Source organism: Eublepharis macularius, chromosome 17 (genome assembly GCF_028583425.1).
Source record: "Eublepharis macularius isolate TG4126 chromosome 17, MPM_Emac_v1.0, whole genome shotgun sequence".
Classification (NCBI taxonomy): Eukaryota; Metazoa; Chordata; class Lepidosauria; order Squamata; family Eublepharidae; genus Eublepharis; species Eublepharis macularius.
Window position 1 is genome coordinate 18,417,848 of NC_072806.1, and position 21,624 is coordinate 18,439,471.

The 21,624-nt window shown below is 46.3% G+C and overlaps 1 protein-coding gene across 1 annotated transcript in view; it reads left to right on the forward strand.

Moving 5' to 3' along the window:
* The window catches only part of PITPNM3 (PITPNM family member 3), a 118,228-nt gene that overhangs the window by 30,043 nt on the left and 66,561 nt on the right, over positions 1–21,624 (forward strand). The window contains exon 2 of the mRNA XM_055001601.1: positions 10,055–10,147. Coding sequence (XP_054857576.1) covers positions 10,055–10,147 — 93 coding nt within the window. The remainder of the gene's footprint in view (positions 1–10,054; positions 10,148–21,624) is intronic.

Genomic DNA, 21,624 nt, shown 5'->3' on the forward strand with positions numbered 1-21,624 from the left:
GGGTGATGAGATCCCCGCCCCCTTTTAACAGAACTGCAAATCCCGGGATTCCTTTAGAGAGAAGCCTTGGACTGCTTCCACATCAAGGTGATTTTCTGTGGTAGTTTAGTTGCTGATGCGATTCTGTGCAGTAGTGATTCCAGACAGCCCCAGGGTAATTTGTCTTCTCCCAACTTTTAGGAGTGGTTTCCACTTCAAATCTGATGTACAATGGAAACCGCCTCCCCGCCGCTATGTTGTCATGTGACCCTTAGGATTCGCCACTCTGTTTTAATTACTTTTGTTTTGTGGAGCATGGATAACACAACACAGCATAGAAATAAGGCAATCACTTTTTTAAAAACTTAACAAAAAACACGAATTTGCAGATACCACTGACAATCTCTACCTTCCCCCTGCCTTAAAGGCAGGCGGAGCAATTCTGATTTTTTAAAGAATGAGCATGAATATTGCCGGATAGGAATAACACAATACCTTTAACATCCTTTTAAAAACCCCTAGTATTTGTGGAGCTTCCAAGGATCCCTTCCCCTCTGTCTAAAAAAACGGGATTCTCTTCTATTATGGTTTTAGGTGTATAGCCTTGTTGATCTATAGTAGAAGGGAAGGTGTATAGCCATGTTGATCTATAGTAGAAGGGCAATATTCGGCTACTGAACCTAATTCATGCTCTTCCGTTATGCTAATTGCTACCTGGGACAAACTGCTTGCTGTCATCAAAAGATGAAAAGTGTAATTGACGATTAATTGACTAGCTCTTCACAGAAGTCCAGCAGATGCACTGTTTCAGAGACAAGAAGGTGCTCCTGCCCGTCACTAGTTTTTTACAGGTTTAAAATAAAACAGATTTTGTGTGTGGAAGGCAAAGGATGTTAATGATCTGTGCACAAATACAGGATGACAGCATGTGTAAATGTGAAAGAAAACCACACTAGTTGGATGGTTGAAATGGAGGAAAGTCGTGGTGAGGAAGCCGCCTTGGTTATCAAACCATTGCATCCGTGGTGTGTAAATGGACCTCTGTCTTGGCTAGCCCGGGCCACAGGCTCTTCCTCCTCTCAGGTGTGTGGAATGGCAAGCATGTGGAGAGAAAAGCTTTTGCCAGAGTGTTTTTGGCTGTCTCTCTTCTGGGGTTTCCGGATTTGAATCCTTTCAAAGACCCCGTTTCCCAAGAGCTTGTGATACTGAAAGTCAAGGATGAATAAGAGCATGTGCAGAGTACCTCTTCTTCCTGAGGACCAACAGCCCCACTCATCCATGCAAGATCCCCTGCAGTGAAGGGCAGTATGGCCCGTTCCCAGGGCTTTTTTTCTGGGAAAAGAGGTGGTGGAACTCAGTGGGTTGCCCTCGTAGAAAATGGTCACATGGCTGGTGGCGCCCCCTGATTTCCAGACAGAGGGGAGTTGAGATTGCCCTCTGTGCTGCAGTGCAGAGAGCAATCTCAACTCCCCTCTGTCTGGAGATCAGGGGGCGGGGCCACCAGCCATGTGACCATTTTCAAGAGGTTCCGGAACCCCGTTCCACCACGTTCCTGCTGAAAAAAAGCCCTTCCCGTTCCTTTCCTTCTTCTCCTCCCCCCTGCTTCTATACCCCCCTTCCCCATAACTCTCTCCTCACAGCTTCCTTTTATCTTGCTGTTCCTTCTGCCTGCCGGTTCTTCCCAGATATTCCCTCAGTTCAGCTTAATTAAAACCAGAGCTTGGCTTTTCACAGAAAGGGCCGTTTGTGGCTGATTAATTTCTATGAATTAATAGGCACTTTAAGAAAAAAAATGCAGACACTGAAGTGTTCAGATTTGCTGCCAACCTGGTTCTGGGAATAAGGTTATCAGCGTGCCGTTGTGACAGACCTGCGGAATTTAACGCACTTGCCTGTGTGTTGGTGGGCAGAGGAAGGATGGGGTGGGGGCTATATTTGTAAGTCTGTAACGATAGAACTGCGATCCTTAATGGCTACTCCTCCCCTTCTTAATAATTAGAAAGGAGTACTAATGTGTGAGTGTGAGATGAATGGTTCTATCCTAGCTGGATGAAGGGGGGAAGCTGTTATCAACTGGAAGATTTTTCAGGTTATTTATACCTCTATTATTAGGCTGTTATTTGCACTTCAGGGTTATGATTCTTGATATCCCAGGGCCAAATTGCTCCTCCGCCTGGAGACACCAGTGGGGTACGCTGAGTTCACATACTGGTCAGGTGTTAGGATGAGCACTATCGACTATATTATGGTGTCTGAAGATATGGTCCAATACATAGAGTCCTTTGAGGTGGCTCCATTCTGTGACAGCGATCATCTCCCCCTTGTGCTGAAAATAGATATGCAAAAGGCTGATTTCTGTGTGGCTAGACCCACTGACCCCTATGTTGGCACCATAGAAAGTGTCAAATATTGTTGGCCCAGATGGAAACCCTTATTGGAAAAAATTCTGGCCAAAACCCAGTCAGAGGCAACAAAAGCCATTTCTTACAGACTAGTGGCAGCAGATAATATAGATTCCTGCCTTGGAGAATACGAGCTGATCCTGGAGGAGCTCCAAAGGGTTTTGCAATCTTCCAGAGCTGGGCCCCCAGGACCTGGACCAGACAACCATAGATCTTGGTTTGATAAAGAGTGCACCAGTGGGGTAAGGCCTGGTTCCAGGGCTGGAAAGAGGTATTAGAAAGCACCCCCCGCCCAATGCCAGGTCCCTCATCACGCCCAAGCAGAGGCAACTCCAGTCATTTCCCGCCAAAGTGTCCTTCTCTCATGCCACATAGTAGAGTTGCTAACCTCTAGGTGGGTCTGGAAACCTGGAATTACAACTGATCTCCAGACTACAGAGATCAGTTCGCCTGGAGAAAATGGCTGCCTTAGAGTGTGGACTCTATGGCATTATACCCTGCCGAGGCCCTTGCCCTCTCCTAAAACCCACCCTCCCCAGGCACCACCCCTCAGGTCTCCAGGAAGTTCCCAACCCACAGTTGGCAACCCTCTTGGACAGTCTCCAGAGGCACTATATCTGCAGCCCGGCTTGGATCCCAGCCAGCCAGAGCTGTCCCTGCCGATCTGCCACCTCAAGGGGCCATTTGGGCGTTTGGGATGTTGAACCAGCCCTGCCTCCAAACTGCAGGACGTTTCTGAAGGCTGCTGACATTCACCTGCTGTCTATAAGAGATGAGCTTCCCCGGCGTTAATGCCCATCTGCTCCCCTTCTTTGCAGAAGGCAAAGCTGCTGGTATCATGAGCAAACTGACTTGGACCGGTTCTCTGTCTGCAAACAATTGTCTAGCTACTGTGTAAATGACACACAGCTATCCTCGCCCACAAGCCACTGATTCGACCGTCATCAAGGGGGGGGGGCTTCCTCCCCTCTGTGCAAGGGGGGCTGGGAGCGTCTGCCCGCTACTGGATGTTGGGTGGGTGATTCAAGAAGCAATTACGCTCCTTGATTGCCCAGAGAACCCAAGGGAAGGCAAGGCTGTCCTCACTCCTTTCTTCTGGGCTTCCGCCTGACTGGTTTGTGTCTAATTTATTTTGTGACTTTTGTGCCTGAATTGAATGGCATCTTTTAACTACTGGTGTGCCTTGCTTTGGCAGAGATGGGGCCGTGAATGAAGTGCATGCTACGCTCTGTTGCTCCCCTAAAGTTGGAGGGGTCCCTCTTAAGGGTGCAGAAGCCAAATACAGCCGTGGATTCAAAGGGGGTTAGACAGATTCATGGTGGAGAAGCAGAGTCGGCCTTGGCTAGTAATTGGATGGAAGATCTCCAGTGATGACCAGGGTTGCAGAGGCAGGCAATGGCAAACCACCTCTGTTAGTCTCTTGCCTTGAAAGCCCCAACAGGTATTGCCCTAAGTCAGCTCTGACTTGATGACACTGTCAACCACCAGCCCCGTGATTTGGAGAGTGGTGACTGAGGGCTAGGGCCTTTTTGGTGGTGGTCCCGCACCAATGGAATATTCCACCTTTGTGGTTCTCCTACTGTGTTTAAGTACCAAATGAAACTGTTTTTTTCTGCTTATGTTTCAATTTCTTGGTTTTTAACTTACTGTACTTACTGTAGCTGATTTTGTCTTTCTGCTTCACTTTGATTCTTTGGACTTGCTGAGGCCATGTGCTGCTGTTGTCTTGGGTTTTAAAGATCTGCATGCTGCCATGCATTAACAGCTGCTCTCTTGAACAGATTTTGAGTAACTGTTGAATAGTATTGTAGCATGGATACTGAGAGAGTTGGAGACCTTTTGGATAAGAGGACATTGGTGGCTTTGCTTTGGTCGCCAGTATACTTTTACGTGCTCCCCATTTCTCCAAGCGGTGAGAAGTTTCAGCGGTAGTGCCTACCTTTGTTCCCTTTGGAGAAGAGAGCTCTGGGTGCTTATGACTTTTTGTGATATTTTCTTTATTTATAAATATAAGAGAGCACAGGTGGAAAGGCAAAGAGGCACTCCTATACGGTATCGAATATCGAGAGAGAGATTGAGATCTTGTACCCCCCCCCAGGTATTTCGGCCCTCTCCCAGTGGTGTCTGTCTACCAGAGTCTATATGATTTTTCTTCACTCTCTGTTTCAGTAGGAAAAGTCGTATGCAGGTAAAAAACTACACGCAGCCCTGATCCATTTCCCCCCTGACCAAGCTGTGGCTGCTTTTTTAGGCACATTGAGGAGCCCAGTAACAGACTCTAGCATCACATGTGCTTTGACCCTCCACCTCTTTCCAATTGCTGTTTCTCTGTACATGTTCTCTTCCCCCTTCCTGGCAACACGTTTCTATTGAGGACACCTCCACAGCTGTTAAAAAACATTCCCATTGTCCTGGGCTTTCATCCCCATCAAGCGTCAAACCCCCAAGTAATAGACCTATTCAGGGCTTTTTTTCAGCGGGGACGCGGTGGAATGGAGTTCCAGCAACTCTTGAAAATGGTCACATGGCCGGTGGCTCCGCCCCCTGATCTCCAGACAGAGGGAAGTTTAGATTGCCCTCCACACCATGTGGCACAGAGGGCAATCTAAACTTCCCTCTTTCTGGAGATCAGGGGGCGGGGCCACCAGCCATGTGACCATTTTAGCCAAGGGCTATTTAAACTTTAAAAATCTTCCCCCTTATCCCAGCTGACCCAAAGTGACATCATTGTGTGGTCCTGAGTTCCACCACCTCTTTTCCCAGAAAAAAAAGCCCTGGACCTATTCATAATAACCAGAAAGCAAACTATTAAAAAAACCCAGAATGTAGTATTTTAAATATATTTAATAATGAGAATTTCAAGTCTAGAAGGACAGTAGGGTAGAAGGAGCAGTCAGAATGAATGTGGGATGCTCAGTGACCTTCAGAGCTGTTGTAATGGCTGTAACCAGGGCTGACAGGGTATTTGGGGAAGAGAAGTGAGGGTGTTTCCCAACCAAGACAATTCAGTAGGCCAGGCCAGACAGTAAATTTCTTGCCACACTGTTCTCTTCAGATCCTTTTTTGGACAGAACAGCACCTCTGTCAGAGATGCCAGCTTTCTGAGATGAGGAAGTCTCCTGGAGGTAAATCCTGAATATCCTCTTGCAAAACCTGCCGACAGTTTTCAGACACAGTCCTGGGCTGGTCGGGCCAGCAGGGGTGGCCTGATCATTGTGTCAAGGAAATACGGATTAGAGCACATGATAGTTAGTGATACACGTGTGTTCTAGTGAACTCTGTATGAACTTTACGGTAGGTTATTTTCTAGCATGTCATGTAACTACACAGGTGCTCCTTCATCTTTGACAGCCAATTAAAAATAGTGGACAGCATCAGCTAAATGTACTCTGATTGTTAGAATGGACCTGTGATGATCTGGTCACTTAACTTTTCTGGTCATCTTTAATGATTTATATCTCTTATCTTGCAGCTGGACTTTTTGGCTAGGTTGAATGTCAAATGATTGAAAATATGAATAATTAATTAAATCTCAAACCAATTGTAGTTTATGCTGTCACATGAAAAATATCTTAGATTTTTGCATAAATAACATATAAAAGTGTTAACCCACATAGCAGACCAGGGTTTTGGCTGAAAGAAGGTCTCATGAAGTTCTAGGTGAGAAACTTACTTTTGTAATATGTATTATGGGAACTCAGTGCATTTCATAGTACATTTGATTGATTTAAACTTAGATTTAATTGAAAAATGTTAGGAGACTTAATTCTTGTTGCCTTTATCTGTTCCCTCTTGGTAGGCTTTGTTGTAATAAGCATTTATATTTCAATACCTTGCTTTATTAAAAATACTAGTCTTTATTTTAATAAAAGAAATTAAATTAAACCCTTAAGATGAGTCTCTGTGTCTTGATGGGGAGAGTAAGAAGAACCCTATACGTTATTTTGTACTGACAGTTTCTCTAAAAAGAGCAAAATTTGTTTTTAGGTCTCATTTCAAGGACTGAACACTGCTCAGGATATAAGATAAAATCCTTAAACAGTTGGGAAACAATGCAACGTGGATAAGCATTCTATGACGATGGAGCTTACAGGGAAAGTTTGTGATAGACCGCTGCCTTGGAGGACTGCTGGCTCGCCTGGAGTAAGCAGAGCCCAGCCCTTGTAAGAGCCAGTTTGGTGTAGTGGTTAAGAGCGCAGGACTCTAATCTGGAGAACCAGTGCTGTTTCCAGGTGGCTTACCTGAAGCCGCTCCATGCCGCAATGTTGTGGATCGGGCCGGGGAAAACGCGAAATATCGTGTTTTCTCATGCGAGTTTTGCATAACGTCGTGCAAAACTCGCGCGAGAAAACGCGATATTTCGCGTTTTTCCCGTCACGATCCACAACATTGCGGCATGGAGCGGCTTCAGGTAAGCCATCTGGAAACGGCCCAGGTTTGATTCCCCACTCCTATGCTTGAAACCAGCTGGGTGACCTTGGGTCAGTCACAGCTTCTAGCTCTCTCAGCCCCACCCACCTCACAGAGTGTTTTGTTGTGGGGATAATAATAACATACATTGTAAACCGCTCTCAGTGGTGTTAAGTCATCCTGAAGGGCTTTATATAAATCGAATGTTGTTGTTGTTGTTATTACCAGCACTTCATTTGGTTCAGACCTGTAACGGGCTATCGTATCTGTACCTTACCAAAGATCCTACTATCTCAAAAGAAAGATTTATATTTTACTCATACTATCTGAATTTGCATGTATTATAGGTTATCTTATGCAAATATCTAAGATACTGGCTGTTTCCACACTACTCACCTTCAATCGGAACACTGCGGAACGTTGCGAACAAAACCCAGAAGATAGCATTTTCTCGCATGAGTTTTGCGTGATGTCGCACAAAACTTGCGTGAGAAAACGCTATCTTCCGCGTTTTTTTTTGCAACGTTCCGCAGCGTTCCGATTGAAGGTGCGGAAACGGCCCATGTGATAGCATAAACAAACTATGATTGGTTTGATGCTTCATTAAATATTCATGATTTCTATGTATAACCTTCTAATTAGCCAAAAATTGACGTTATATCCAACTTGCAAAACAAAAGTATAAATCTGTGGAAAATTACAGAAAGAGTTAAGTTGGTAGATCACCATTGGTTCATTTTCTGATAGAGGAACATTAATCTAGATAGAGTCCACTATTTTTAATTAGCTATCAAAGATAAAAAAGGCACCTATTTTGGTTTCCTAACATTCTGAAAAGAACCCACAGACAGTTCATGCGAAGTTGAGAAGTTCGCCCAGAATACTAGTGTATTGCTTTATACTGCTTAGTATTGCTTACGGCAATGTGCTTTTAATCTGTATTACTGCAACAACCCTTTAGAGGCTGCACTGATTAGTATCAGCTCACTGGTTCTCCTTCCCTGTCACTGGTCAACAGTGAGTGAGCTGACACCCATCACTGGTGCCTCTAACGGAATCTGAGCCCCAGTATGATGTAGTGCTTAGCGTGTCAGACTACGATCTTTTAACCTCCACTTTGCCACAGAAACTCATTGGGTGGCCTCATTGGACCTGTTGCTCTCTGCTTAACCTACCTCACAGGGTGGTTGTTGCAAGAATTAAATGAAGGAGGGAAGGACAATGTTGTAAGCTGGTTTGGGTCCTACTGGGGAAAAAAAGAGGGGTATAACTATCTAAATAAATAAATCAGAATTGAGTGGCTTATGCACTGCTGCCTTGTGACAGCACCAGCAGTGTTCAGTTTGGCTAGGTATTTTTAACTTCCCAATCTGCTCCCTGCTTGCAAGGGATGCCCCCCCCCCAAGCACAGACAGCGTCTAGTCTGTACTAACTTTTTGCCTAGGCAGCAGTTTGCATTGCATCTTCTACTGTCTTTTTTCCCTTCTTCGCACCTGTTCCCTATTTTGGGTTCAGCTTTGGCTGCCATAATCCACCTTACCATATTTCCAAAGCAAAGCCTCGGATTGCTGAATGTGGAGCAGGGCAAATACTTGCCGTCTGCCCTGCAGGGGCATGTGCTAGTCCGGTTTCTGTCATTCAGGGGAGGGCAAGCAAAACGGTGTGGGCTGCTGCTTGTTGCTAACAGTGTCAGATCAGGCCAGCCCAGTGCTCCCGGTGCTGGCATCAGAGTTAATTGGTTCTATCGCATTCACCGCTTGAAATGCAAGAGGCCGGGGAAATGGCTTGCTTTTAAAGCTGGAGATGTAAAACACCATCCTTCGGGCGGAAGTGAGCCTTAAACATTTATCCTAATCAGACGCAGCACTCAATTAGCGGAGGCTTCGTCATCTTCTCCAGCTTAATTTGAAGGGGCTCGCGGTGTGTCTGTCAGCACTTAGCGCTGAGTGGACTTTATTTAATGGAGCCGAGCGATTAGCGTTCCCTGGGTCCCTCGCCCGCTAGGCAAGGCAGCTGGAGGGATTGGCTTCCCCGACTGCCGTGGTCATTAGCAATAAGTGGATATACTGTCCATCGTGGCCAGCTGCAGGTGCGTTAAATGGGCTTACCAGGAGACATGGGAGCAGCATGGACTTGGCAGAGGGGATACCGCTGAGCTGTTGCCTGGGAAGAGCAAAGTGGAGCAACACAACAAAGAATGCTACTTTGCAAGTGTGAATGGCTTTGAGGTCATGTCCCTTCCTCTCTAAGAATCTTGGGAACTGTAGTGTCAGGAGTAGACATGGGCACGAACTGCATTACGAACCAAAAAAACCCATGAACCGCCTGATTGTTCGCGAACCGGCAGTTCGTTGAGAGTCCATGGCCAACGAACCAGCATTCGTTGGAAGCCTGGTTTGTAGCGTTCGCCCATGGTTCATGAAGCCAGACAGTCAGGCACCATCAATCAATTCCCTTGGAAATGGAGCTGGGGGAATGCCTGAACTCTGTCTGCACTTCTTCTATCGCCCTGGAAATCCGAATCGAAGCCCAGCTTACCTTGATCGACAGGTCTTCCTTCCAACCATGGAGCTGCAAATTGGTTACAATTGGTTACATGGGAGAAGACACCCGGGGGGAGGGAGAGGGAAGGGGGGTGTTCTGTAGCAATGGGCACTCCAATCTCATCCCTGCAAACCCTGATAGGCAGTTCCCTATTGCAATCTTGACCAAACTTGAGTGCTGGCTGGAGGAGAGCCTGCTAAACACTCCTTGGGAATACGGGCTCTCTAAGTCCAACGGGGGCTGTTCTGATGCCCACAAACCTCGAACCGGTTCGTCAGCGGGAAATGTTCATTGCGGTTCGCTGGTTCCGGTTCATTGTCAGCACCGAACCATGAACCGCTGGTTCGTTAAATTTTTTTGGTTCATGCCCATGTCTAGTCAGGAGAGTGCCTGAGTGTCGGAGTGAATTAGCTTCACAGTTGGGCCACTGGTTGTGCTTAGGTCTTGGGGCAGAGGTCTCTCCCAACCCTACTCACTCAGATCCTTTTTTGACCAGAAGGGCTGAGGACTGACTTTGGGAAGTTCTGCATGTGATCTGTCCCTGAACTTGCCAAATCCTTCCAACATTGCAAAGCCTGAGAGTCTAACCACCGCACCACACTGCCGCTCTCTTGCTTTGGCAACGGGCGTCTAAGAATGGTGATTTCCTAGGGCTGAGTTTTGGAGAGTGCACCAGGCACCTTCACTTTAATAACACCATTTTCTCCTTTCTGTTGCAGTTGGCCTACGTAGGTTCAGCGCCCAGTGGCACATGCAGGGCATCCTCAGCGATTCCGTGGAGAGCTCGGATGATGAATTCTTCGATGCACGAGGTTTGCAAGGTTTCTGGTTTTTTTCTTCCCTGTTGAAGTTAATTGAAAATAATTTCTCCAGGGGGGTCCTCTGCCTAATGACGACTTTGTAGAGAGCGGCTGGCAGCAAATGTTGCTCCCGCTTTTCATTTGCCAAGCATTTTTAATTTGCAGATGCTTTTGATAATCTCTGGTGTGTGTGTGTGTGTGTGATACCAGTTAATATCTTAGATAGGTGCTGCGGGGGGCATAACTTCCTGGAAGCCTCATTCTCTGATCAGGAGGTCTAGAGATTTTGGTCTGGCTGTGCTTTCTCAGCACTGGGAGAAAGGACCTCTGCTGAATGTTTTGTGTTTTAAAGGCAAGTAAGGAATTAGAGTGAGGTGGGAGAACATGTGGCTCTGCAGAACCTGCAGCTTTGCATGTTCCTCTGCCAGCTCCGTGGTAAAGGGAGATCTTCTCTTCCCTGCAAAAGGCACAAGACGCATTGCAAAGCGTTTGACTGAGTGCAGGGACTGCTCCGCACGAGTTTGGACTTCTTAGAGCCCCTGAGAGCAAAGCTAGGACCTTAGAGCATCGTCAGCCCCTGCCTGTTGATAACAACCCTGCTCAGGGACTTGGGATCCAAGAACTTAGCTTCATGTGGCAAAAAAGAACTGCAGGCTAACTTCTTGGGTGGTTTTAATGTTGTGCTTTGTCTAGATAAGGCAGAAAATGGGGGATCTTTCTCTTCAGTTTATTTCTGCAAAACGGAGGAAAAGTGTAGATTTCAAAGCAGGTGCAATGTCTGTCCCATAAGAAAATCAAAAGTGCCATGGTGATACTTTCTCAAGAAGCTAGCTAGTGGATCTGGGAGAGAGGGATAGAAAGAAGCCGTGTTTTCTCTTGCCTTTGATACCTTTGATCCTTCCTTTTACTCTAGGTTGGTAGGGGGACCTTCCAACTCATCTCTCTTTTAAATAAAAGCAGATCATGGGCAACAGATCTTGGGCAATGTTAAAAGGTGGCATGGTGGGAGATGGACCAACTTAACCCAGGGGCACAACCCTTTGGGATTATTTCCCACTGAAACAAATAGGAGTGGCACACATTAGCAATGCCATTCAGATTTCCGTCTGGGGGAACCCCCAAATGTCTTGGGTTGGCCATCTTGAGCATCTTGCAGCAACCCTCTGGCAAAGTGAGTGGCCAGCCAGGTTCCTCCAGTGTAACATCTCCTGTGCTCATGGAGTGACTGAGAGCTTCAACCTCTTGGCCCATAGAATCCCCATTCTGGTCTGGCCATGATGGAGGAGTGGAGAGCAGCATTTGCCATGCAAAGCCTTAAGGTCATGACCTTCCTTCCTATTGCAGTGCCTCCTAGCCATTCATTAGGGATGTTCAGTGTATCAGGATAACTCCTGAGTGTGGAGCCTACTGGAGCCTTTGCAAATCTTGGTTTCCTCTCTTTCCCATTTCCTTCCCTAACAAACATTGGGGTGGGGGGGAACGGGGGGTTCCTCTGCAGATGCTTCTTGGCTGAGTTTACTGAAGAACTTACCCGGCCATCTTTTTTTTCCCCCTCTGGACATCTCTGCTGCAAAGTGTGCAGCAGCTATTTCTGGGTTTGCTCAGCTAGATCTATAATTTAAGACCTGAGTGGCATCTTTTGCTGAGATGGAGGCACCGCTGCTCTCTCCATAGCAACTTTTGCGTACACAGCGACAGTAACAGTTGCAATATTTTGATGTTCAAAACACTCTTTCTTTTTAAAAAAATTGTTACACTAGATCAGCAACAGAGAATAATTATATTAATAGGAATGATGCATGATGCAGGATTCCCCATTGTCTTGGTAGGGGCAGGTCTTTGTTTTGCAGAGCTGCATTTGATCTGCTGAGAGCAAAGGGCTTAATGCATCAGACTAGGATGGTTTATTCGCCAAGACCCCAATTCCTGTTCTTGATTCCCAACAGGGTGTTCTTTTAAAGACTTGCCTGTGCAAGTGATGTGTCAAAGTTCTTTAAACCACCCGTTAAACAGACACCAAGATTTGCATGCAATTGATAGGCATGGAGCTTCTTATTAGGGGTGTGCAAAACAAAACAAGCAGGCTGGAAATGCAAAGCAGGGAGGAAATTGCTGTTTTGTTTTATTAAAGCAACTTCCCAAATAGTGAACCGAATCTGAGAAACTAAGTTATAATGACACCCTTCTACTGAAAAGTTTGTGCGTTTTGGTTCTTACTGTGCAGCAGTAGCAGCAGGCAGGCAGACGCTAGACCAGACCAGCAGCTTGTTTTCCTTATGGGCATTGTCTACCAATCAGATCCCAAGGGGAAGAGATCCCTTATGTTGTTGTTATAAGCCAGGATTCGAAACTGGAACAAAATTTTTTTCTTATCCCCCAAATATTAATTGCATGCATTTTAGCTGAATTCAGTGTGCTTCTCTTACGGTTTCATTCTTTGCTCTCCATTTCAGTTCACTTTACAGTGTGCTGGGATGGAGTCAAAGCCCATGTATTTCAAACAGAGTTCTTTTTTCTGATCATGATGGACACAGGAAGCTGGGCTCTACAAAGTCAGACCTTTGATTCATCTACGTCAGTATTGCCCACTCTGATTGGCAGCAGCTCTCCAGGATTTTTAGTTGTCAAGAAAATCTAGTGAGAAAGACATTAAATAATCAGGCTCAGGCCAGCTTCTTCTTCTATTACGTCGGTTCACAATGTGCCAGGATTTTTCCAGCTGACTAGAAAGGGAGGGGATATCAACCACTGGCTCTGATATTCTTCTGTTTATCATAGCTTCAGGTAGGTAATCATGTTGGTCTACAGTAGAACAGCAGTATTTGAATCCAGTGGCACCTTAGAGACTAACAAGATTTTCAGGATATAAGTTTTCAAGAGTCATTGCCCCCTTCTTCAGATACCTTCAGGTTAGAGATGGGCACGAACTGAAATACGAGCCAAAATTCATCACGAATCAGCTGGTTTGTGGTTTTGTGAACCGATGGTTCATCAGAGCCTATTTCTGACGAACCAGCACGAACTTTAGACCAGTTCGTTTGTTTCCTTTTTCGGTTAGTCACTGCAGACAGCCTGGCACCAATCAATCAGTTTCCTAGGCAATGGAGGAATGGGCTTTCTGCAGACCTTCTGCTAACCCGGAAGTGACCTTCTGTTGACCCGAAAGTGCTGTTTTGCTGACCCAGAAGTGACATTTTCACGAACCAAATGAACCAAGGCAGGTTCGTGAAAGTTCGTGGTTCATTTGATTCGTGAGATGCGACGAACCACGAACCGTATGGTTCTTTTTTTCACTTCGTGCCCATCTCTACTTCAGATACATTTGACTCTTGAAAACTTATTCCTTGAAAATCTTGTTGTCTCTAAGGTTCTGCTGTACTGAAATCTTGCTGTTCTGTTTATCACACTTACCCTAGAACTAAATTCTGAAAGAGAAGGAAACAAATTCTTCCCCAGTGGCTTGTCAGTGCCATTGGGAAAGAAGCAGGGAACTTGCCTGGTGTTTTGTCATATTTTTAAAAGGTGGCATAAAATGCTCCTGATGGATTAGTGCCGTGGTAGATGTTCTTCTTCCATATAGGGAGACGGAAACAAAAACCATCTAGAAATGTTTCTTTGAAATCTTTTTCATAATGGTACAGGCATTGCAAAGGAAGAGGGGGATGTTTGATTCATGCCAAGGGACGTAATGGGCACTAGCCAATAGGTGCTTGTGACTATCTCGCAACCACAGTTTGCAAGAGGGGACAAGGTCACATTTCTCTAGCAATCAGATGTTGTGGTTTATTGATGAGAGGCACAACAGGACAACAATCTGTGGTAAATTGTGGGATATTCCTTGCATAGTAGTATATTATCTGGATTTTTAAGGAGGCCCAAAGCTTCCCTCAGATGGTTGGGCCAGTTGTTTGTGTAGTCCTTCTTGGCTGATGTCAGTTGCATAATTTTTTAAAATCTGAATTTAAAATCTGAACCTCACAGTTCGTGAGAAACAGAAGGACTTGTCTCCCTGCCTTGTGTTGTCACTGCTGGAGAAAAAGTTCCTCTTCGAAAGTGGTGTCTGTTGCTTTAAAAACAAACTTAGTTGGATTTATAAACATTTGCCCCTTTGGTTTGATCTTTACTAAGCATTTGAACAGAAAGGGGAAGGAATGCACATCTGATGTATGAGTGAGAAACTGAAATAGTGATCATTCAGTGAAAAGCATATGTTTTGGAAAAATTGCTTGGTTCATATTTGGAGTTTGCTGAAAGAAGGCCATGTATCTTCTTGTATCTGCAGGGGTATGCGTCAGTATACTGGGAAGGCGGGCGTTTATTTATTTATTTATTTACTTACTCCATTTATCATCCGCCTTTCTCCTTGAGACTCAGGGTGGATAACAGAGTTTATAAAGACAATGCAGTAAATATAGTATAGTGCACACTGTGAGCAATGCAATAAAACCGGTTTGTGTGAATTAAAGAGCAATGAAATGGCAAAAGTGTAATACATCACACAAGCTGGATTTCATATTTAGCGAACCAAGATCTAATAAAAGCCAAGATCTCCAAAACTGAGGATGCTGAACTGCAGATGCAGAAAGCAATGCAGTGTAAAAGGGTGGGGGGAGGAAAAGAAGGCAGCCAAACCAAAACATAGGCAATTAAAATTAAAACTTTTATTACCTACACAGAAATTACACTCCTGCAGAGTTCCATTTTTCTACATCCCTCTTTCCCTCTGTGCAAATACCCTCTGGAACAGCTCCATTGTACACATTCTGCAAAATAATAGAACTGTGGGAGCAGGTTATTCTACAAGGTGATGTATAAACCTTCTGATACGGCTTCCCAATGCCCCATGTTTTACAGCCCTAATCCTGGTTCTGACCTTCTTGCAGCCTTGGTCAGCATCTAGTTTTGCCAAAGCCAGCTTTGCAGAGGGGGCAGGCACCAGCCTTCCTACTTCAGGGATCCGCTGCCGAGTCTTTAGCTGTCTATTTTTCTGCACTGTGTTCTTCTCTGTTTCCCCTCCCTCGGCCTAAAAAGGGATTGGAGGAGGTGGAGGAAGAAGAGAAACCGGGGATGGGAGGACTGGGGGCCACTTTCAAATTCTTTTCTGTCTCAAAGTGGCACCAGCCAAGACACCGGAGATGCCAGTTATCAGCGCTCTCAGCTGTGTCTACGTTTTTTGTAAATATGAGCCCTAGGGTTGCCAGCCTCCAGGTAGTGGCTGGAGATCTCCTGGAATTACAACTGGTCTCCAGGCCACAGAGATCAGTTCACCTGGAGAAAATGGCTACTTTAGAGGGTGTGTGTGGACTCTATGGAATTATGCCATGCCAAGGTCCTTCTCCCCCCAAACTCCACTTTCTCCAGGTTTCACCCCCCAGATCTCCAGGAATTTCCCAACCTGGAGGTGGCAACCCTAATGACCCCGTATCTGATCTGCTGGACCATGCTTCTGGTGTGGAAGGAAGGGGGGAGTAAGCCTTCTCCCCTGTGTTGCTTTCTCAACCTGAAATTAATCCTGGGAAGCCACAGAGGGTAAGATGCACTTTGCAATTAGACTTAGAGGGGGATACCATAGCCCAATGACGAAACATCTGCTTGGCATGTAGAAGGTACCAGGTCCAGTCCTTTGGTACCTTCCATGGCTCTCCAGTTAAAACAACCTGGTGTTAGGTACTGTACAATGACCCTGGAGAGTCACAGCCTGTCTGAGTAGGCCTGACGAAGAGAGCAGTTGCTCTCGAAAGTTTATGCTACAATAAAGTGGGTTAGTCTTAAATGTACTACCAGACTCCTTACTATTTTGCTACTACCGACTAACATGGCTACTCCTCAGTATAAAGCAGGGCTGCTTCTAGCATTCGAACTGGTCAGAGCTGCTTGCGGCGCCGTCATGGGGAGACCGGCTTTCAAATCTCTCACATCTGGTGGTGGTGGCTTCGACCCAGGCGGCATTGTGTCATGGCCTCCTCTGTGAGCCGCCAGGCCTGAAGGCAATCACAGTGCTGTAAAGCCTCATCTCCCTCGCAGGCACCTCCAGCAAGGCATCATTATCTCGGGTAGATAAGGAAAAGCAGGTAAAAGAGCCACAAGTCTCTGAGGACGCAGAGGAACAAAGGGAGAGGGAAAAGGCCACCTGCGGAGAGGAAGCGGGCGAGTACAAGAAAATGAGAGGAGGCTTATCGGCATGGATGGGCTCCTTTGCAGGAGGAGATGGCAGTGTCCCTAGAGCTGGTGGGGCAGGAGGGCTCTTCGATCGGTTGCCTTCCTTAACCAAGGCCTTTTGCAGCCAGAGCAATTTGGGCTGTGTAGGGTGCAGATAAACACCCATTTTTTTTTGCTACTGCAGCACTCTTAATTAGCAAAGGGCAAGCTTCCTCAAGCTTGATTGGAATCGGTCTAACAATTTATGAGTATCCTAGGAGTATGTGAGGGAGAAGGAGGCTGTGTCAAGGAGAAATCTTTTCCCAGGAGCTCTGAAATTACTAAGCAGTTTTCAGCCTCTCCCCATGAATCCAGCCCTCCTTGTCTGCGATGGTTTGTGGTTTCTCCAGGTGGTGGTACGAAAGTGGAGGGAGGGAAATCTCTTCCTACCCTGGGCATTGACCACTGCCAGGAGGGCTGAGCTTTCATCCTCTCCTAGCTACTGCCTGGCACGCTGCTATGGCAGCAGACAAGGCTTCCTAGTGGCTGGGAAATGTAAGGCTACCCTTCCAGGTGCTTGGTGTCCAGCCAGAGAAGCACTTAGGCAGCATGAAAGCTGCCAAGGTTCATCTTGAGCATGCATTTCAGTGGCCTTGCTAGTCTTTAGCAGAGTGAGGCCTTCCAGGACGCTGCGTGGAAGTCCCTCTCTTCCTGTGCCAATGCCCACTGGTGGCTTTTTGCCAAGTGCATCAACACTCCCTTATCTCCAGAAAAGAGAAAAAAGTATATCATAGAATCATAAAGTTGGAAGGTACCTTATAGATCATCTAGTCCAACCCCCTGCCCAGTGCAGGAACAGCCTAAAGCATCTTTAACAAATATTCGTCCAGCCACTCCTTGAAGACTTCCAATGAGGGGGAAACCCTCCCCCCCACATCCCTAGGCAGCTGATTCCACTGCTGAATTAGTCTTAATGTGAAGAGATCCGGAGGAGTTAGCCATGTTAGTCTGTAGTTGCAAAAAAGTCCAGTAGCACCTTTAAGACTAACCAACTTTATTGTAGCCTAAGCTTTCGAGAACCACAGCTCTCTTCATCAGATGGGGCAGGGGCACACCACTACAGCATGATGCATCTGACAAAGAGAGTTGTGGTTCTCGAAAGCTTATGCTACAATGAAGTTGGTTAGTCTTAAAGGTGCTACTGGACTCTTTACTATTTTCTTAACGTGAAAAAAGTTTTTCCTAATGTCCAGCCAGTACCTTCTCTCCTGTAGTTTAAACCCATTGTTTCAAGTCCTATCCTCTGTTACCAACAGGAACAGCTCCCTTCCCTCCCCTAAGTGACAACCTTCTAAATATTTAAAGAGAGCAATCATGCCTCCCCTCAACCTCCTCGCCTCCAAATGGAACATTCCCAGGTCCCTCAGTCTTCTGTTGTAGGGCTTGGTCTCTCATGTGGGGTGATTGCTTGTGATTTGGGGCAGGGGGCACACCACTACAGCACGATTATCTGGGTTAGTTTGCCATGGGCCCTGGCAGAGGGTAGCCAAGCATTTCAGAGACCCCTATTCTTGGCAGCGCCGCAGAAAAGGGAAGTAAGCTGACCCATCTTGGCAGCTACTAGCTGCTGTTTGGCCAGTTGTGCCTTTGAACAAACCCAGTACTTTTGTTCTTCCCATTCTTCAAAGCTGGGGGCAGAGGAGAGAGGCAATGGTGTGCTGGTTAAGTTCAGAGCCAGGCTGATGGGCAGAGAAGCCGGTTCGAATCCCTGCTCTGCCACGGAAACTCAGTAAGTTGACTGTGGGCCAGTGATTCTCAGCTGAATCTACCTCGCAGGGCTGTTGTTTGGAGGATAAGATGGAGGCGTAGAGAATGAATCTACTTTTGATCTCCATTCAGGAGAGAAGTGGGTATAATAAACAGAAATAAATGGAGTAGGTTGGTTTGTCAAGACATGGAGAAAAATGTCCTGTCCCTGTAAATAGAGGCTGAATGAGTAGAAAGGGGAAGCTGAAGCTTTTCATGGCATGGCAGTAAATAACATCACCTGGTAAATAACATTTATCCTCTGTTAAAAGGACAGGACATTTCCTCCCCTAGGCAGTTAGCAATCCTAGGTCTGTCCAGAAGAAGCAGAGAAGAAAATGAATTAAGAGCGGGGAATCTTGGGATATTAATTTTTGGAAGAGGGAAGGGGAGGAAAAAAATGGGTGGATTGCTTAAGGAAACTACTGTGGGAGGCATCCCCCCTCCCGCTAGCCAGTCAAATGCCCCTTGAGGTTCTCAAGCGGAGAGGTCCTTTCTTCGCCCTCTTGTCGGTCTCCAGCACCCGAGGTTCAGCAGTTTACTGCTTGTGGATGTGGAGGCTTTATTTAACCATTGTGGCTAATGGCACTGAACAGATCTCCTTTGTCTAAACCTTTTATCTTTTAAAAAAAAAGTTATTCAAGGTAGTTACTATCACCCCACCTTGTGGCATTGGACCCATTGAGTTGTACTGCATTGTGAAATGGCTCAATTTGCTTTTTCCTTTTTTCCTGTGCAGACGTGGGAAGCGTGTGGTGGAAGGAGCAAGGGGCATCACAGCCCTGCAGCAAATGTGGGGAGAAAAGTGTGGTTTGACACTTGGGCCCAAGTCCCAAGACCCTGCTTTTGCCCTCCGGCTGAGGCTTTTATCTTGGGAACATCTCTGGCCTCTGTCTAGCCTGACCTGGGCCATTTCCACATGGCTTACCTTGTTCCGGAAAACAGCGAAATCTCGCGCGAAATTGCGGAACAAGGTAAGCCGTGTGGAAACAGCCCTGTTCTTAAGAGCAGTCTGTTAGATGCTTCCAGAAAGCTCATAATGAAGGGAGGGAGGCCTCTCCTGTTGTTTCCCTCCATTGCTTGGTATTGACAGATATACTGCCTCTGAACATGGAGGTTCTGTTTCACTGTCATGGCTAATAGGAGAGTAGAGCTGAGATGGAGCACGGGGAAGGAGTTAGAGGTGAGTAGAACTGAGGGAAGGTGTAATGGAGAGCTGAAAGGGAAAATGAAATGTAACAGAGGGCATTTAGAGCAGAGTGGCAGAGTTGTCGTCTCTCTTCCACAATGAGCTGAAGAGTGGAGTAGGACAGTGGGCGCAAATGGCAGAGAAAAGTAGGCCCAGGAGCAGCTTGGGTTGGAAGGGATTGCCAAAGGGCAGGGCAATGTAAAGGGTGGTGGTAGCTCAGGGCCTGCAGGGGCCAGAGAGACGAAAGAGGAGGTGGATGGGTCGAATGAGGCAATTTTCACATCTTGGCTTGAATGGAACAGCTACGTCGTTGCTGAAGGTTCGGAATCAGCAATGATTTCACCCAGGCTAGCTGCTGACTCTAAGCGTAGGACTTTGGAGCGTATTGCGAGCTGTGGAAACGATGGCCAACAATGCAAGGGAAAGAGAATCTGATTCTTCCCCACCCTCCTTCCCTGCTGGTAATAAACTCTCGCAGCATCTCTCATCAGCAGGCGTTGCAACCATGCGTCTTCGGTGAATCCGTAGCAGCCGCCTGGCATTAATGAGCGTTACGATGCATGCATTTCAGCACACGGTCGATACGAGTTGACCTTGGTGTTGATAGAAGACACCGTTTCATTCAGTGAGCTCTCAGCATGGCTCCTTACAATTTTTTGCTCCCCTCCCCAGCCTGAGAGGCAAGGACAGAGTGTGGGATTTCGTGCGAGAGGGATTAAATTATTTAGGACCGACAAAAAGAGGACGTACTTCTTCACCAAATGCATCATTTAACTTGTGGAACTTTGCAGCCAAAGGACTCAGTGATGACCTGGCTTAGGGGCAAGGGGGGACTGGGAGGGAGGAAGGGCCCTGACCGCTATCAAAAGTGGGGCTGGTAGAAAGAGGATTGCTTACAGTTGTTCCGACACAGCTGGGACCCCGGGCTCACAGCAGCGACAGCTCACACCTGCCCTGTTTGGGGCAAGGTGTAAGAAGATAAATTCTTAATACTTAAATTAGCAGAAATTGTACGTTGGATTGAATGAGAACAGACACACACTCTAACTCTGTAAGAATACTTTACTATATAAAGGATAGAAATAGGGTTACATTGGAAGAAAATAAGAAATTGCTAGCTGACTACATCTTTGCTAGACAGAGAGCAGTCTTTCTTCAACAACAAAGAGCAATAAAACTTCAGTATGTACTTTACTTAACCCCCCCCCCCCACCAATAAACAGGTTGCCCAATAGAGAATCCTAATTCTACTTCATTAAGCTTAGAGACTCCCCTTTCTTTGGGGGAATCCTTACTCCAGGCCTAAGTGGTTACATGCAAATAAGTTTACTAAGTAATACAAACAGTTTAACTCTTTCGTGAGTGGAATGAAAACACTTGCTAAATCCTAACACAAGGGCTACCTCTCGCTAGATGTTGGGGTACCCCTTTTCGTCATTGGCCCCCCCTCTAGACTTTTCCAGGTGGCCTTGATGACCCATCTCCCTGTTTAGATGGTCCTAAAAAAGCAATTCACCTCCAAATATCAAATGTCATAGTCCCACTCTGTGTCCCACTTGTGGGTCTTCTGCAGCACGGGTCGCAGACTTTTTCTTTACTGAGAACTATTTCTGAATAATGAAAAACATCCCAAGCTAGTTCTCCGCTACATGTTACCAAGTTTTGTTTTGCCTTAGAAACAGAATACAGATTTGGAAGAATACCAGAAATGTAGCTATTGGCTAAGCAGAGAAAAATCCTGTGTGAAGTACAAGCTGTTTTTCTTTTAAAGTCCAAAGCAGATCTTATTGCAATCTTTTTCTGAGTCTTCTAGGGGATGCATGAGCTGGTGAGCTATGGGTAGCTCGCAAGCTCCCTATTGGAGACCCCTAGTGTATCTAGCTGTCTACCAGGATGCCAAATTTATATGGAAATTTGGTCTAATCCAGGAAGACTCTTCCTGAGTGTTTTTAATGCTGTTCACCATTGTCGAGGATTTATGGGGCTCCAAAAGGGTCAAATCAGTCCCACCCAGGCTTCCGGGAGTATAGCCAAACCATTTTGATCACTGCAGTGTTTGAACTTGAGTGAAATTGCTTTCTGAGACCAGAGGTGACATATGTGTAGAATGGGCTTCATAAATCCCCTTTGTGGTCACCTGCTGACTTCGGGGCCCCTGTCTTTGGGTCTTTCTCAGAGTACCTGTTCATGTGCTGGTTCTGCTTGTGGCTGGATGCTTTGGATCTGGCCATGCTCATGGCATCCAGGTTGCTTGCTGCAAGGGAAAGGCACACGCTCCCTTTTGTGGAGCTGCACAAACCCGTTTGCAGGAGCTCACAACATGGCAGCTGGTGCTTGCAGAAAATGAACTCGCCTG